The sequence below is a fragment of the Cinclus cinclus genome, chromosome 3 (genome assembly GCF_963662255.1).
Source record: "Cinclus cinclus chromosome 3, bCinCin1.1, whole genome shotgun sequence".
NCBI lineage: Eukaryota > Metazoa > Chordata > Aves > Passeriformes > Cinclidae > Cinclus > Cinclus cinclus.
The window spans coordinates 45,564,015-45,580,098 of NC_085048.1; the positions used below are offsets into that span (position 1 = coordinate 45,564,015).

At 36.7% G+C, this 16,084-nt stretch overlaps 1 protein-coding gene across 1 annotated transcript in view; it reads right to left on the reverse strand.

The window, feature by feature from the left end:
- The window catches only part of REV3L (REV3 like, DNA directed polymerase zeta catalytic subunit), a 111,634-nt gene that overhangs the window by 58,730 nt on the left and 36,820 nt on the right, over positions 1-16,084 (reverse strand). The window contains exons 2-5 of the mRNA XM_062488968.1: positions 9,767-9,956; positions 8,203-8,277; positions 7,389-7,549; positions 3,361-3,457 (exon numbers count right to left, since the gene is read on the reverse strand). Coding sequence (XP_062344952.1) covers positions 3,361-3,457; positions 7,389-7,549; positions 8,203-8,277; positions 9,767-9,956 — 523 coding nt within the window. The remainder of the gene's footprint in view (positions 1-3,360; positions 3,458-7,388; positions 7,550-8,202; positions 8,278-9,766; positions 9,957-16,084) is intronic.

A 16,084-nucleotide genomic window follows, 5' to 3' on the forward strand; every position in this document is an offset into this window, starting at 1 on the left:
AAAGGACAAGCAAAGAAATTCAGAAGTTCAGTGATATTTAGAAGAAACTCCAAATGCTTCTGAAAATAGCAATCAAGTGGTAAAATTACACTAAGCAGAAAAATTTTGCTTAACAAGTCACAAAACAGTTTTGTATCTGAACTTGAACTGGATGGAACTTGAAAAGGACTGGGTAATAAAGTGAGAGGACTGTGCAGGTATTGCACATGAAACTAGAAATGAATACAACTGTAGATATATAAGTAAGTATCTTGGGAATACAGAACATACTTTGTTAAGGAAAGAGAAATAAAGGAAGAAAGGCAACTTTACAGCTACTGAGTAATGCTGTAGAATGCAAAAATAGAAACAGTTGAGTCACAATCATTTCAGGAAACAATTAAAAGGGTTTCCTTGGATATATGTCTCATACTATCTGGGTCAGATTTACCCTTAGGTAAGGCTGATCATGACAATTATAGATCCATTAAGCCAACCTAGAAGCAAATTTTCAGAATTTGAAAGGAAATTAAGTAGGAAGGCAGTATGAAAGTAGCACTGCAGTATGGGTTTGATTACGAGAACACTATTTTAACTGATGACTCCCATAAATAATCCAGGAGAAATTTTACAGGCAAATAATTTTGTGTAGATACAGAACAGAGTAAAATCAGGACTGGAAAAGTTTAGGTTTCTTGCTTTGCTATGACGTGTACATCCTGCAGCATGGGGAAGGCAGTCATGCTAGAACACCCTCAATATAAATTTAATTTTCTAGACAAAAGAACTTTTAACACAGTATCAAATGTAAACAATTTCAGTTGCAAGAATCATAATTGAGTTCCTAATTTATTAAAGCATTTTAAGAGCTAGTTAAATGTAAAATTCTTCTTGGTTATATAAAAGGGACAGAGCATAGACTCAAAATGTGTAGAACTGAATACAGACCAGTTACTTCACATGTCATTAATACAGCACTGTGGTAATGAAATATGCTAATAAGGCAAGCCAGTAAACATGCTGGATACATAACCAGATGTCTCATAGTATCAGAAAACAAAAGCAGGATAAGTCAGAAGTAGAATAATACAAACAGGATGAAATTTTAAAATGGGATTGAAGATCCTATAGGAACTATATAGGAACTCCTATAATGGAGTCCAAACAGAAGATTCTCAATTGGAAATAAGAAAGAAGAGAAACATCTTGTACTAATAAATCTTAAAATACTCAGAAGCCAAACTGGCAAGATAAATGAAACTGCAAAGTGTATCGGGAACTACCACTATCATTGCATATGGTGCACAGAGGATTTGTGTGGTATATTATGTAGTATTCAGGCTTTACGTTCAAGAAATAAATTCCTGCTGGCAGAAGTACAGCAAACGAATACCAGGGTAATGGACAATCTTGGTATTTTCCCCATTATTGTTAACATCCCGCTTCTGGACATATGTGAGTGTTGGAGGACTGGCAAAAGTGAGATGCTGCAGCCCTGGCTGTATACATGGAAGTGTGGAAGGAGGAGCAAAAAAGACCTGTGATTACAGCCATGAGGATGCATCCTCGGCTCCTGCTCTGCTGAGCTCATCTCTCCCTGGTTTTGACAGCCCAGAAGCACTAGTTTACTTTCTTTTCATCTGCCTTCCCCAGATCTGTGTAAAGTAACATCAGATAATCCTGGTCTAACTTATGATCCAACATTTAATGTTTAAGTAAGCTGGCTTGCGGAACCAAGCCAAATAAAAGTTGAAATGGACTGTGAATGAAATATGCAGCCAAAAAGAAGAAACAGCCCAAGAACAACTGCACATACAGTGACCACTAGGTGCAATACAACTGTCAGTTGAATGTTGTTGCAAAATCCCCTTAAAGTAATAACAGAATCAGAAAACCAGATGTAATCAACACAAGCTCATGTTTTTGCAAGGTAGAAGAACCTGTAGTATGGTTTCATGCACACACTTTCTACTGGAGAAGCAAATTCTCCCACTATATAACACTAGCAGGAAGTGTGGCATTTTGAGCCCAATCAGCTCTTCAGAGAAGGATGACAGGATCCACCCAAAGACTGAGAAGATTATTAGATGACAGAAGGACCTGCCAGGTATTAGCAAATAGCTTCAAGAAGGAATTTGCTGTTTATTTGTTATAGAATAAACTACAAATCAAAGTAGCTTCAGATACTGTGAATTTCTCTCCCCTCCCCAGCTCTGGCCAAAAACCCTCCAAAATTCCAGAAATACTCAATTTTCTTACAGAAGTAAAATGATTACAAATTACAAACTGTAGAGCAGGAAACACCTAGGAAAAAAGGAAAAGCATGGGAGACAGAGATGAACGTTCTAAGCTGAGGTTCTTATGTAGCTGCCATTCGAAATGGACGAACTGAAATTCTCTGATAACACACTATTAATCATAGAGCCATTAAGGTTGGAGAAGTCCTCTAAGATCATCAAGTTCAACTATTAATCTAGTAGTGCTAAACCATGTCCCCCAAGCACCACATCCATGTATTTTTTGAACACTTCCAGGAGATTCCACCGCTTCCTGGGCAGTCTATTCTAATACCTGACCACCCCTTCAGTGAAGAAACTAATATTCAATCTAAACCTCCCCTACCACTTCAATTGTTTATTATTGCTTATTATTGTAAATTTATTTATTGTTTATTATTACTATTATCACTATTATTTATTACTCCTCTTTTATCAGGCAATTTTATTTTGTCCTGCCACTTGTTACCTGGGAGAAGAGACTGATCTCCACCTGGCTAATACCTCCTTCCAGGCAGTTAGAGAGAGCAATAAGGTCACCCCTCAGCCTCCTTTTCTCTAGGCTAAACACCCTCAGCTCCCTCAGCCACTGCTAACAGGACCTGTGCTCCAGCCCCTTCACCAGCTCCACTGCCCTTCTCTGGATTCACTCCAGCCCTTCAATGTCCTCCTTGTAGTGAGGGGGTCCAAAACTGAACAGAAGGTTTGAGATGTGGCCTCACCAGTGAGGTCACGTTAATTAAGGATGACTACAAAAATACAGTCTGTGAACTCATGTGTAAATATTCTCTGTAACTATTAAGCATGCTTAACTCTTCATTAAAGTCATCATTCCAAAACCCAGAAAGTCAAATTTTGCCCATTGCTTTCCAGCTGGATTTTTATAATCATAAACCACAAACCATCAAGTGACCAAGACTATGCAGAGAAACTAAATAATGATAATTTGTGTCACACAGTCTCTTTTTTTTAAACATGTAAAACATATGAAGGTCGTTTAAATGACAGACTGGAACTCTGTATTACATGCAAGTTGATGTATATAGGAACATACAACAGAATACAACATAATACAGCACACAACAGAAAAACCTGAGATGCTGACCTTGGTATTTCATCTTCTTCCCATTCAATGAAAGATACGTTGCTTGAATTTTCTGGCAAATGAGTTCTGTGGTGTTTACTTACACCTGATGTATCACCTAGGAAAAAAAGTAGAACGAGAAATTAATTAATTTATGTGGCAACAGTTTTTACAAATATCATTATATAACTGCATTTATCATTTAATATTACCAGTCCACCTGCTCCTAAAGAATAAATAGCACTGCTCCATATCATCTTCACCCATTAACTATGCAATCATATAAATGATCTAATTTTCTTTCTAACATGTAGACACATATAACAAGAAAAATATACTTCCAACACACTGACATTATTTCAACTACATTTGTTGCATTCTAGTCATGTCTTAGCCTAAATTCCATCTTCTCCTATGTGTGAAAATTTCAAAATAAATCATACACTCTGATGTAAACTTCAGAATTTCCTAGGTCCACAGTTCAAATCCCAATGGAAATTAGAAGCCAAAGAAAACACCAAATTCTACTTCACACTTTTTCTTACTTGTGAGCTGGAAGGGAATATACAGTACATTTCAGATACAATGGTAGTAGCAGTAAGTGGAAACCTGCAATGAAGGCAGACATTGTCTGACCTACAAGTAAAGAAAACACAAGTTTGCTCAGAGGTCTCCACATAAGGAAGCGTGCTCCAAAGTCATGCTGGTCAAGTCCTCTCTGAAGAATTCCTACCTCCTTTGATGACTGAACCCTCAGTCTTCAGAGAAAGGAAAAACAATATACACAGGATATGGCACAAGAAAAAAAAGTAAAGGCTCAGGAAGAAGACTTAGAAAATTACTCAGTCTCCCACTCCTATCTGAAAGACCAGCTCAATCCTTGAATTTTCTCAGCAATGCTGGTGTCATGCACTAGCAGTTTTCTGGTATTAAATTTACTTTTCAGCCACAGCAAAGACTTCTGCATTTTTTAAAGTTACACTAATTAACTCAATTGTCAGAGGTCTTCAGTAATGAATTATTTATTAGAACATGTATTTTTATTCAATATATTTTGTACTAGTCTTGCCAATGTGAACTCTTCTACTTGGAATATTAGGTTTAGAGATATGTCATGTAGGAAAAATCCCTAAGTTACTACACAAGCAACTAGCAGGCATCATGCCAAAAGAACCTTAGAAGCTATGAATAGAAGCAAGCAGGCTTAATTCCATATGTTCCAGGCAAGCTTACTGCACCCAGACTAGGTTCCTGCAAACCTTGCCCCTACATCAGGCTTTTAAGTGTACTGACACGGCACGAAGATGTGGCATTCAAGTGGGGTGAAAAGACATTCTTGTGCTTATGCAGAGCCAGTTCATGTTTCAGCCACACTTGTGCCGTTATGGTCTATGCACTTCGATGCCTAAGCAGGTGATTCTGGAAAGACAACACGAAAGATCTGATCCCATTTGCACAGATTCAGCTCAAACCTAGCACACACCTTACTGTCTGTGCTGTTCAAAAGTAAGGACTTGTCCTGGGCAGCTAGGCCAGGAAGAAACAGCCATGTTTTTACTGTGTGGCACATCAGCTAATTCCCCATATTAAAATGTAAACTGACTATGCATGGAAACATTGCTTGTTATTTTTCATGTGCAACTTGATTATTTTAAGTTGATGAAATGGGACTGAATAGTTGTATATTTGAAAGGAAAATACATCTCATCAGCTATGCAAGATTATAGAACAACTGGTAAAACATATACTATTATTTTTAAAAATTATATGCATTTCAAATACCACACCACAGCAGTTTCAGTGCATTTTTCCCTTTCTTATTCCCTATCACTGCTGTTTTCATATACTTCTAAAAATCAAGGCTCAAATTCCTGTATCAGTTTGTTTCTTCAGTCTAGTTAATCACAGGGATAGGCATTTAAGGACACTCAATATTCCCCTTCTCTTGATATAAAGATCTTTAAAGACAGGAGCAATGACACATCAAGGTCTTTCAGAGTCATATTACAGGAGATTCAGCTACTGGAAATAAAAGTTTTGCAACAGTTACAGTGGTATGTGGTGCATGAATGAATAGGCAGCCTTCTTCACAGCCCATAAAGACAAGGACTTGAGAAAAGGAACTGCTGAACCTTCTGATATAACCTGATGAAGGCAGAATATTTCTGATATTTAAAATCTGCATGCTGACCTCTCCCAGCCTTCAAAAAGATCGACTTCCTTAAGTAAGAAAAATACCACTATGAGCAGGCTCCTGAGGCTGCTCGCTTACACTGACAAACAAATACATTAATTGACAGACTCATATCATCTGCAAGGGAAGCAAGGTAAGTGTTTGCTGCACATCTTTTTGGCAAAGGCTTTTACTGCTGTCTAAGAAACAATGTTTGGTCCGGCCTGTGTGACACAGCTGTATCTGACTGAAAGGAATGCACACTCCCACAACACTGAGGCTGAGCAACAGGCAGGTGTAGTGTGTCAGGTGTAAGCAGAGGCTGTGCCTTCTACACCACTCCAACAGCCTGAGCTCAGAGAGGGCTGCTGTACAAGGACAGGCTCTTGACAGCAGTGCCTCTCTAAGGCTGCTCCAGGGACAAACCATTTGTCGCTCGGCTGCTGTGCCAGGAGCAATAGACAGTGATCCTGTGCCTGGGGACTCCAACAGTTTGAGGCAGGCTACTGATGCATAGCCATGCAAAGCACAATGAATCTTCCTAGCAGCACTGCTGCCAGTATCTGATCAAGCCAGACAAGGTAGTGTCATTTTTTTCCTTTTGTTTTATTGGATTCTTCCCTATAAGAATAGTAAAAGTCTACTGGTCTCAGCCCATGCCTCTCTATCACCCCCTTGTTCCCATTCAAGACTTAAGTCTCTTATACTTAAATAAATGATGGAGAATATAAACAGCTTATGGTTTTCATCTATCATCTGAAAGAGAGAAAAAAAAAGAGCTGTGGAAAAAGAATGGGAGCAACTATTTGATACAATCACATCACATGTTTCCAGAAGGCTGATTTAAATATTTGGATAACTAAAGGTACCTGACATACTTCCTCAGGACTGAAAATCCTGAAGATGCTCTGTCCATGGCAGAGTTTTTGCCTTCCTACAGTTCTGACTCCGGCAAAAAGTGTGGCCCATTGCTGGGTACAAAAAGAGTATTTTCCTTTAAACAAGAATTAGTTATAAAACTCCATGGGCTACTCTACTGCCATCTGAATATACATGCATAAAAATAAGGAAGAAATTTAGCATTACTATTGCTTGGCATTTTTACAGGAAGATATTTCACCAGTCCTTCCAACTTTTGCTTCAGTTGTAGGAACAATTATGATTTAAGTAAACAATACTTATTTTACTAAACGTTATGTACCAAAGGCATACTTTTCCTACTGTTATCTCTCCTTTATAATGAAGAATTTAGAAGAATTAGGGATGTTCTCACCAAGCTTAATTTTTAAGTGTGTACATTCAAAAAGCCAAATTCCTTCTTTTAAATGCCTCCTGTGCTCACACAATAATAATTTAAATTTTACCGTAGAGCAAATGACTTTAGCACAAACACAAGCATTTTAATGAAAAACACTGTCATCAGAGCAAAATCATTAGCTATAATTTTGTAAAGACACTAGTGCAACAAAAAAGAATTTGAATTTATGTAAGAATCAAAACCATGAAAGAAAGCAACAATATTATTATGCTATCTTTCACGTCAATTCTTCAACTAAATATCAACAATTTTTTATCTTCCAGAAAAGAGGTGTGGTCATCTTGTGAAATGGTCACAGCTGCACTGCTGACAGAACACATGAGATGTACAGCATTTCATTTCAGGAAGCAGGCTCTTCCTCAATCTCCACACAGAGGCATAAAGGAAAAAAGCTACAAGTGGACTTTGTTTTGACACAAAAAGCAAACTTCAGGGAAACAACACAATACTCATTCAGCCAAAATAAAGCAAGAGCATGACAGCTAGAGACATCTTGTTCAAAATGGTAGTTTTTAGCCTTCAAAACAATTATTTGGTCTTAAGAAATAAACACCTTACTTTTTCTCCTTGCCTTTCTGAATTTGACAGCAGCCAGGTTTATTAAATTCATTCCATATAAATTGTAGTCTATAAAGAGTTGGAGGAGGTAGGGAATATGGGCTTCATGAGGCTGGTAAGATTTGTTCATTATGGCTCCACCTTGCAGAAGCTCACAAACTCTAAAACACAAATTAGGACATAAATAAATTATTTCAGTACAACAATACTGATATTTGACTTTAACATAATACAGAATACTTAGACATATTAGATTTTGCCTTAGATGTATTTTTAACTTAAGAACTGTGTTTTCACAACAACAGATGAGCAAAAAGGATCTCTACTAATAATAATACAATATTTGGGTGTTAGTTGCAAAGGAGACTTGAATCCTTCAGCTTAAAAAACACTAAACTCTCTGAAAAAACATCCTTACAATATTATTTTCAGTAATTTTTACTTGAATTAAAACCTACCAAAATTTACTTCATAACAGATGAAATGAAGCCATATGAAAGACAGCTGCATTGTTTTCCTTAAGAGTTACAAGAAAAGTAAGCTGATGCAAATTTGTTGAAGTGTTCACAAATTACAGTAAATACAGAACAACTAATGACAAGTATATTTTGGTATTGCTTTCCTAATATTCTACTACTTTAAAAGATTATTGGTGTGTTTAAAACTAGCAAATTTTAAAGTGTTTTGAAAACCATGAGACAATAATTTTGGAGCTATTATTTTTCTAAGTTACTGGTGAATCTTGTTTCAAACCTGACTTTTTAATCCAAGATATAAGGAAATCAGACAGAACTTCATATTTCCACATCCTTACCTTTTTACCATTGCAGGATTGTAAAGATAAATCTTCATAAACTGTCTCTCCTTTTCATGGTAACCATAAAAAGGCCTGGAGAGAAAGGAATAAAAGCAAGAAACTAGCCAGTTATCCAGTTATGCTACAGCATTTATTCAACTACATTTTACTATAAGCAGTATTAAATAAGCATGTCTATCTACCCAGCTAAAGATGAAGTTGTATTTCATTTAGGTCTTCCCCAATAGTCTCTTATGGAAACAAACAAAACACCTGAAACACTCTTATGCTGCTTTGAGGCAATGAGCAACTGACTTTCAGTAATAACTGTTCTGAAATTCTAATGGAGGAGAGGTGAAAAAGAGGCAGGTTCTCCTAATTTCTACCTGTTCTTTTCTCACTTATTCAAGTAAAGATTGTCATCAACAGTTTACTCTGCCCAGCTTTCATTATTGAGATGAACAGCTATACTACAATTGACATAGTTCTCACAAAGGGATGAACATCAAGAAATCTGGCAGGTGACCTGTGTTACTGTAAAAACAAAAAATCAGAAAGTTCTGCTTGGAAACAAAAACAAGTTACTGCAGCCACTTTACTCACAATATCTAGAAACCAACAAAAGTGGCTGGGAACAGAAATATTATCTTCCTACATTTTACAACTAGAAAGAATGTATTTCAGAAATGCATGAAAAAAGCGAATAAAACATAGTGGTGTACAACACTGAAAATTAGCATTTACATTGTTGTGAAGATGAAAAACTGAATGCATGTATCTCAATTACCTGTGCTCTTCCAGAATATTTTCTTATTATTCATTATGATTTGACCTATTTTTCAGCCCTTGGTTATGCAATTTAAATAAAAATTAACTAATAGAATCCTTGAAATGCTAACATTCAATATAGAAAGCTACACTAAATAAAACACAATGGTCATCTTGATAGATTAACAGTAAATGTATGTTTAAGAGCCTCCACTTCCTGGCCTGTGCTGCTGTAAGAATGAGACAGATAAACATGACTTGAAAGTCTCCGTGGGGATGATTTTACATAAACAACAAAAACAAACAAACAAAAACCAAAACAAAAAAACACAAAAAATCCCACAAAAAACAACCAACAACAAAAAACACAATCAACCCCCCCAAAACAAACAAACAAACAAACACCAAAAAAAAACAAAAAACCCCAACAAAACCAAAAACAAACCTGGCTGGTCTCAGGGAACCTAGAATAATCCAGAGATGTAGAAAAATGCTGTATGGAAAGTACTGCTCTATCAGCAGAGACAGAAAAAGCTAAGAACAGATTTTGCAAAATTATAGACACTAGGATGCAATTCAGGAAAAAATGGTTGTGTTAAGAAGGTTTTTTGGGAAAACCTGTTAACTATGTTGAAGTCAAGGCAAGTGAGAAGAGTTATTTAGAAGTTGTACAGCCCTGTATAAAGACATACATGGGTGAGAAATGAAAAAGAATTTGCATTGCAATCACCCAAGCCCAAAGTGCTTCTATGTAGTACAACCGCAAAAAACTGTTCAAAACAGACAACCAAAACTCCTGACAGGTCATACTTACATTCCAGATACTAATGACACTTTGAAAACATGCTGAACAGTAGAAGATGGATTGCCTAAAGCCACATTGAGTGCTCTGTCAATGCTGAATGCCACTTGACGAAGGTAGCATTCTGGATGCTGTCCAAAACCATCGTAGGGTACATAGAGGTAAGGAAAGATACCGTGCAAGTGGAGACAAGTCTTCTGACCTAAAAATAAAAGGTAAACATTTATTCTCTAATGACTACTTTTTCTTATTCTAAGTGGTTGCTACATCTGAATTTTTTCATATTACTTTAAGGTTCTGCAGACAGGATAAATCTATGATGCGGGTACAGGAGGGTTTCAAACAAAAGGTACTAATGTAGAGCAGTTCTCACAATTGAGACATTGACAAAACCAATACAACAGCTGTGGTTACGTGACATAAACACGATTACACCTGTTTAACAACGAAATTCACTATTAATCATTTTCTTTATAGTAATAACACAACAACTCTCTAAGAATAACTTTGTCTACTGAGTAAATGTTGGATGCTTAACAGTTCCTCAGCCTTTGTAAAAATTTTTCAGTTATCAATCACGCAACCTCTCAGAAATTAAAAAGAACATCCAGAGCACCTATGAGGCCACTCAGTATTCTCATTATTAAGGCATAGGTTTGAATGTGGAAAAAAAACCCAAGTGATTTTCAACTTTTAAAATCTGTGGATCCCTCTGAGATTTCTGCTGTATATGCAAATCTCTAGACTTCTAAGAACACACTTACTTCCCAGCATTAGCTTCTGTGAGCCTGCAGTAAGAGCAGAGTGAAAGGACACACCCTGAAAACCTCTGTGCTAGACCACAGTCTGAGCTTCTCATTCACACAAGGCAGTACAGTAATATGGACTGGGACCTACCGAACTCGCCACATTTTTAGCAGGACTAGTTTTAACTTCAATGCATGTTACCTGCTCTTTTCCCACTGCAGTGCAACAAAGCATGCATTTTCTGGCATCCATTTGCAACCTTTTCAGTCCCCAAAATCATTCATGACTTCTCACTTGGCAATGAAAAACTTTCACAGAAAAATACTGTAAGCATGTGTTGCTGATTAACAACCACCACCACAATGATAGACAGCACATATCCCTCTGCATTTTGTTTGGATGAACTCCCTGCATGAGGACAGCAAAACTGGCTGTGCTTTCATCACCCAGGAGATGAATGCTACAAAAAGGGAGCACAACTTCACTGGTACACACGACCAATGAAAAGACTTCCAAAAGTCCACTCTTTCAAACTGAGGTTATTTCTCAGCTGGTGAAGCTTGCCTGAAGTATTTACATTCAATTGTACCCCAGTGGCCACCCAGTGAAGACAGCTTAAGTCCATTAAAGTGCAGCAATAACAAGATCTTCAGGCTGAGGACTGCCTGCAAATCTTACATCTGTGAAAAGCAGGTCCAAAAATCCCACTAACAGCATAGGTTTTTTTGCCCCTTTTTTAAACTGGGGTCAGATGCATTGCTCTTCAAATTATGTTTAGAAGTAAAATAATTGCTTAAAAAAATGGTATGGCAAGTCCATTTTCTGAGGTGAATTTTATTCTTCTAGCAAGTCAACTCCATCAAGTCTCGTCATCAAAGAAACAAGTAACTACAGGTTTGGGGTTTTTTTCAAAGGAAAAACAAAGGACAGTAACTGCTTTATATGGCAGAAAACTTCTTTATCCCTAAGGTGGAGAAAGTCATATATTAGAAGCATGTGAACTGACAGGACTGTGCAGTGGTAGCAAACCATTTATTTTCTATACCAGGTCACCAACTGACTATAAAATGATGGCTGTACTTAGGATTGATTTTGCAATAAAGGAGACCCCCATCCAAATATAATTATCAGAACATGTAGTTTAAAGTTCTACAGTTTCTCTATTCAAGTTTGTTTGGTTGGTTTTGGGAAGGATTTGAATTAGGGTTTTTTACTATTATTATTTTTGTTGCCAAGTTGGAAAGGGTGGGTTGTTTTTGTTGGTTTTTAAAAAAAATGTATCCCAGGATCATGTTCAGGGGGAAATTCAAACTAGTTCATAAAGTAATTTGTCTGAATGCTCACTGCAGCTTAAAAAAAACCAAGTGAACAAACCAACCCACCCCAAGCTAAATTTGATAGTGGAATACAGACTGAATTTCTGTGTATACAAATATACATGTCTATTCCCCCATGAATTTTATAAATTCAGGTGTTTGCTTCCTAGAGCTTGTGAGCAAGAATCAGTTCTGACAGTCAGAATCAGTATCCTTATCAATATAAGGCCACTTTTTATTTGCACTACTAGCTATGGACTCCTTTTAAAAGCACCATTTATTTCATATTTAAAAAAATACCTTTTCTTTAATGGTTGTCCAAGTATTCTGAGTTATAGTTAATTTATGACCCCTTAGAACACAAAATTGCAAAGCACCAGAATAAACATAACAGTGACACAGACTAAACCTACTGTACTTAAATTCAGGTTCCTTTCAAGTTAAGCAGCTATTTAGCCATTCTTGCTGAACTGACAATGTCATTTTACTGTTGAATATGAATAAAAAAGAGAACATATACAAAGAAAGTTTCCTTCTGTTCCCTTCCTCTGTACTCCCTTTATGTGCAAAAAACCCCATGATAAACACTATGGCTTTCTATTGAGCAGAGTCAAATTACCACTTAACTCCAGAAAAATCTTATAGAACACACACCCTGAGCTGCTTTTCATTTTTGATTCTGCCAAGAAAGCAAACAAGTTACTGCTGAGCTAAGACTCCTATTAGGCTAACAGCTGTCAAGTTACATGGGTTTACACAGCTAGTTACTTTGATTCTTGATAGTATTGACTTATTTATCGTGGTATTTGGTTATACTGCTATTTCTGCTTCAAATCAACATTATTACAAGTCCGACCCTGCTAACTGTTAAGAACAGTCATGTATTTCCATCATTTAGGTTAAATCATCAAAATGCACCAAATATCATGGTCTTGAGTTTGAAGCCCTGACTCCAGTAATAGCAACCATGGTTTGCACTACTCCATTTAAAATTCTAGTGGATTCCTTCCAATAGAGCCACAAGGATGAAAAAAGATCTACCCACTGAGGATTTCAGGCTACAAAGACCTGCCAATTTACATGAATTAAAAACTTGGCTTGGGAAAAGGTTAATGAGTTCTATGATTTAAATACCTTAATCTTACACTTCTGTTTCGTTTTGGAGATACAGAGAAACAAATCTGTACCACTAGAACATTACTGACTGCTACAGTGCCCACTTACAGTGACCAGATGATGTTATTTTTATATCTACAGAATCAATGGAAGTGGTGCTCAGCAGCAGATTCTGCATATGACTGCTCTCTGCAGAATTTCTGGATACAAAATTGGCCCCTGATGGGACAGGCAACTGAAATGTTTTCATTCTGTGGCCTATTCATGGACCTAAAAGAATGAGGTGTGCACTGGCTGAATTATCTCCTGATCAAGCACCCCAATATGACTCAAGGACACTGCTAATTAAAACTAGTTAAAGTACAGACACCTACAAGTATACTTGCAATAGCTTGCTGCTGCAACAGAAAAAAGGCAGTACACACAAAACCTTGAGATATTATGAGATACTCAACTAGCAAACTGGCCATTTTCTCTGAAAAGAAAACACTGCCAACTAAACATCAATATAGATTATTATTATTAGTAGTAATAATAATAATAATGAATCAATACTTCAAAAATAATACAAATGCAATAAAAATACATTACTATTAGGAGCACATGCCAACATAATCTTTGTGTTACGCTGTAATTTTTTACTATTACAAGAAAATCTGCAGCATCCTAAGATAGAACACTTCAATATTATCAAAAGAGAACTGAAACCTGGATGATAATGCAATGCCAAAGATACTCTTTGAAACTACTTAGCAAGATACAGGAACTGATGTCTTCTGACCACCTGAATGCTCAGCCAAGCAGAATAATCTGATAGGGATAAAACCAAGATGCAGTCTACATAGAATGGCTCAAGCTGGAAGGGACCTCTCAAAGTCATCTTGTCCAGCTCCTTGCCCAAGCTTATGAACACTTAATTTCACAGCACAAGAAGTTACAGAGATTCTGAGGATTATTATTCAAGCATCCTCAGAGAAGTGCTTTTGTATAATTTGTAAATATTGACTTTGATTTAAACTTCTAAAATAATTTCTTCCACCAAGATCAAATTGTACAAACTTCTGTACAAAAGAGAAGTGTGAACATTATTGATAAGGGAACTTATTTTACTGTCCAGTTCAGGAATAAAGTTTGCAAACAAGGAGCCCATGAATGTCTGTGTATATATTCAAAGAGAAAACAGGAGTCCATTTGCTCCAGATGGGATTCCACACACACACACACCTGCTGGCTCATATTCCATCAGGGAGAGAGCTTCTACAGATACTGTCTCCATTTATTTCCTCCAGAAAGACTCGCAATCTCATGGGAGAACTGCCTGAACAAAGCATGTAGATGGTCAGAAGGCAATCAGGTTGGTCAAGAGTGATTTACCTTGAGTGAATCCATTCTGACTACTCTAATTTCCAATAATTCATGGGAACATGTTCTACAGTTGTGATACAGTTCAACTAACTTTTCATAATTGATACTCAAAGCTGTGTAGCTCCTATCCTGCAATTCCTATTTAGGAACTGACTACAGAACCCTCACAAACTCAACTCAGTGCTGGAAACATTTTGAATAGACATTTTCTTTAGCATTTGGAAGACAAAAACTAAATCTAAATCTAGATAAATACCACTCCAGAGAATAGCTCAATGCTGGTCTACATGCAGACATATTTTGCTGTGATATTTATGCTACAGAACAAGCTGATCCCATTAAGAAGCTAAGCAAAGCCATGGGGAACAATGGTGTGGGAGTAAAACAGAGACTGTAGCAGCATTTAGAAGCATGGGAAAACCCTGAGATTTTAGGAAATTTGGGCCGGGAATTAATAAAGAAATGCAAAAGACAAAAGACAAATGGCTTTTCATATACTTGAAATCTATTAGAAGCACTTTAAGCACAGTTTTGTAAGTGGAAGAGCTAGCTAAGCATTAGCTTAGCCAAGTATTAGAAGAAGAATGCATGCAAACATGTCAAGCGTCACTACAGGATGCAGAAAAAAACAATCAGACAATCATAAGGGCAAAATAATTAGAAATCAAAAGACATTTCACTACCATCTTAAAGAGAAAATTGGTATTTTCAACTAAATGTTGAATCACATTCAAAAACACTTGAAAAACGCACTGTGAATAGTGTTGCCTCCAAAGAATTAGAAAACTAACAATCCTGTTGTAAAAACAATTCTAGGAATTAAAATTTGTAAGTGGGATAATATTAGAATTCAATTTCAAAGTAATTTCTTCATGCAATAAAAGTTCCTGTGTCTTAGGCAATCTCACCCTTTTCTCCATGAAGAGGCTTCAGAGAGCAACATCAAGGTGTTAAACAGCAGTACTTTATCTGCTCTTGCACCTACTTGGTAGGTGCAACATTGGCATCTTGTGCACAGTTCAGATGGTGCTTTCAGTCTAAGCTATGTTGCACACTCGGCTGGGCTTGTCAAGCCTGTATCAGTGAATACCAGCAAGACTGAGCTACTGAAAAGGGACAGGTCTCCATTGCTTTCTAGTGCTAACACAGCCTGTGAAACTTTAGCCACCATACCTTCCCTCTGACACAAAGCAAATGAGTAACATATGGACTGGTAAGTAAGGTAATGCTTTGAAGATAAATCCCTTTCCTAACAAAACTTGGGAAGATCTTTTCCCCTTAAGACTCTTGCTAAGTCATTCAGAAAAATAAGAATTCACACTTTTAATCCCGAAGAGTTCTTCAGCAGTATATTACATGAATGTAATCTTCAATGATTAAATGAAACTTTCAATATTCTCCCAGAGTCATCAAACAAGTCAGCTTTTTCACAAGGACTGAGAAAAGAAGGAGAACTACATTGCAGTCCTGGATACTAGAGAAAACTGGATGTCAGAGAAACAGAAATAATGAAATTAGGCCTGACAGAAGCAAGATATTCTCAAAACATAATCAAGAACAGAGTGCACAGGCCTTATTTCACATACAATATTAGATATTTGTGCCAAAATTTTCAGTTTTTCCCTAGGGCGTGAGAAAATACTTATTTCAGTAACACTTGTAAACAGGACCAAAAAAAAAAAAATCTTTTTCTTACATTTGTTGGAATCCAAATGGAGTGTTCGGTTATTTATAATTATTTAGCCAGTAAATGTTCCTTGCAACATGTAATACTTCTAACTCTTAT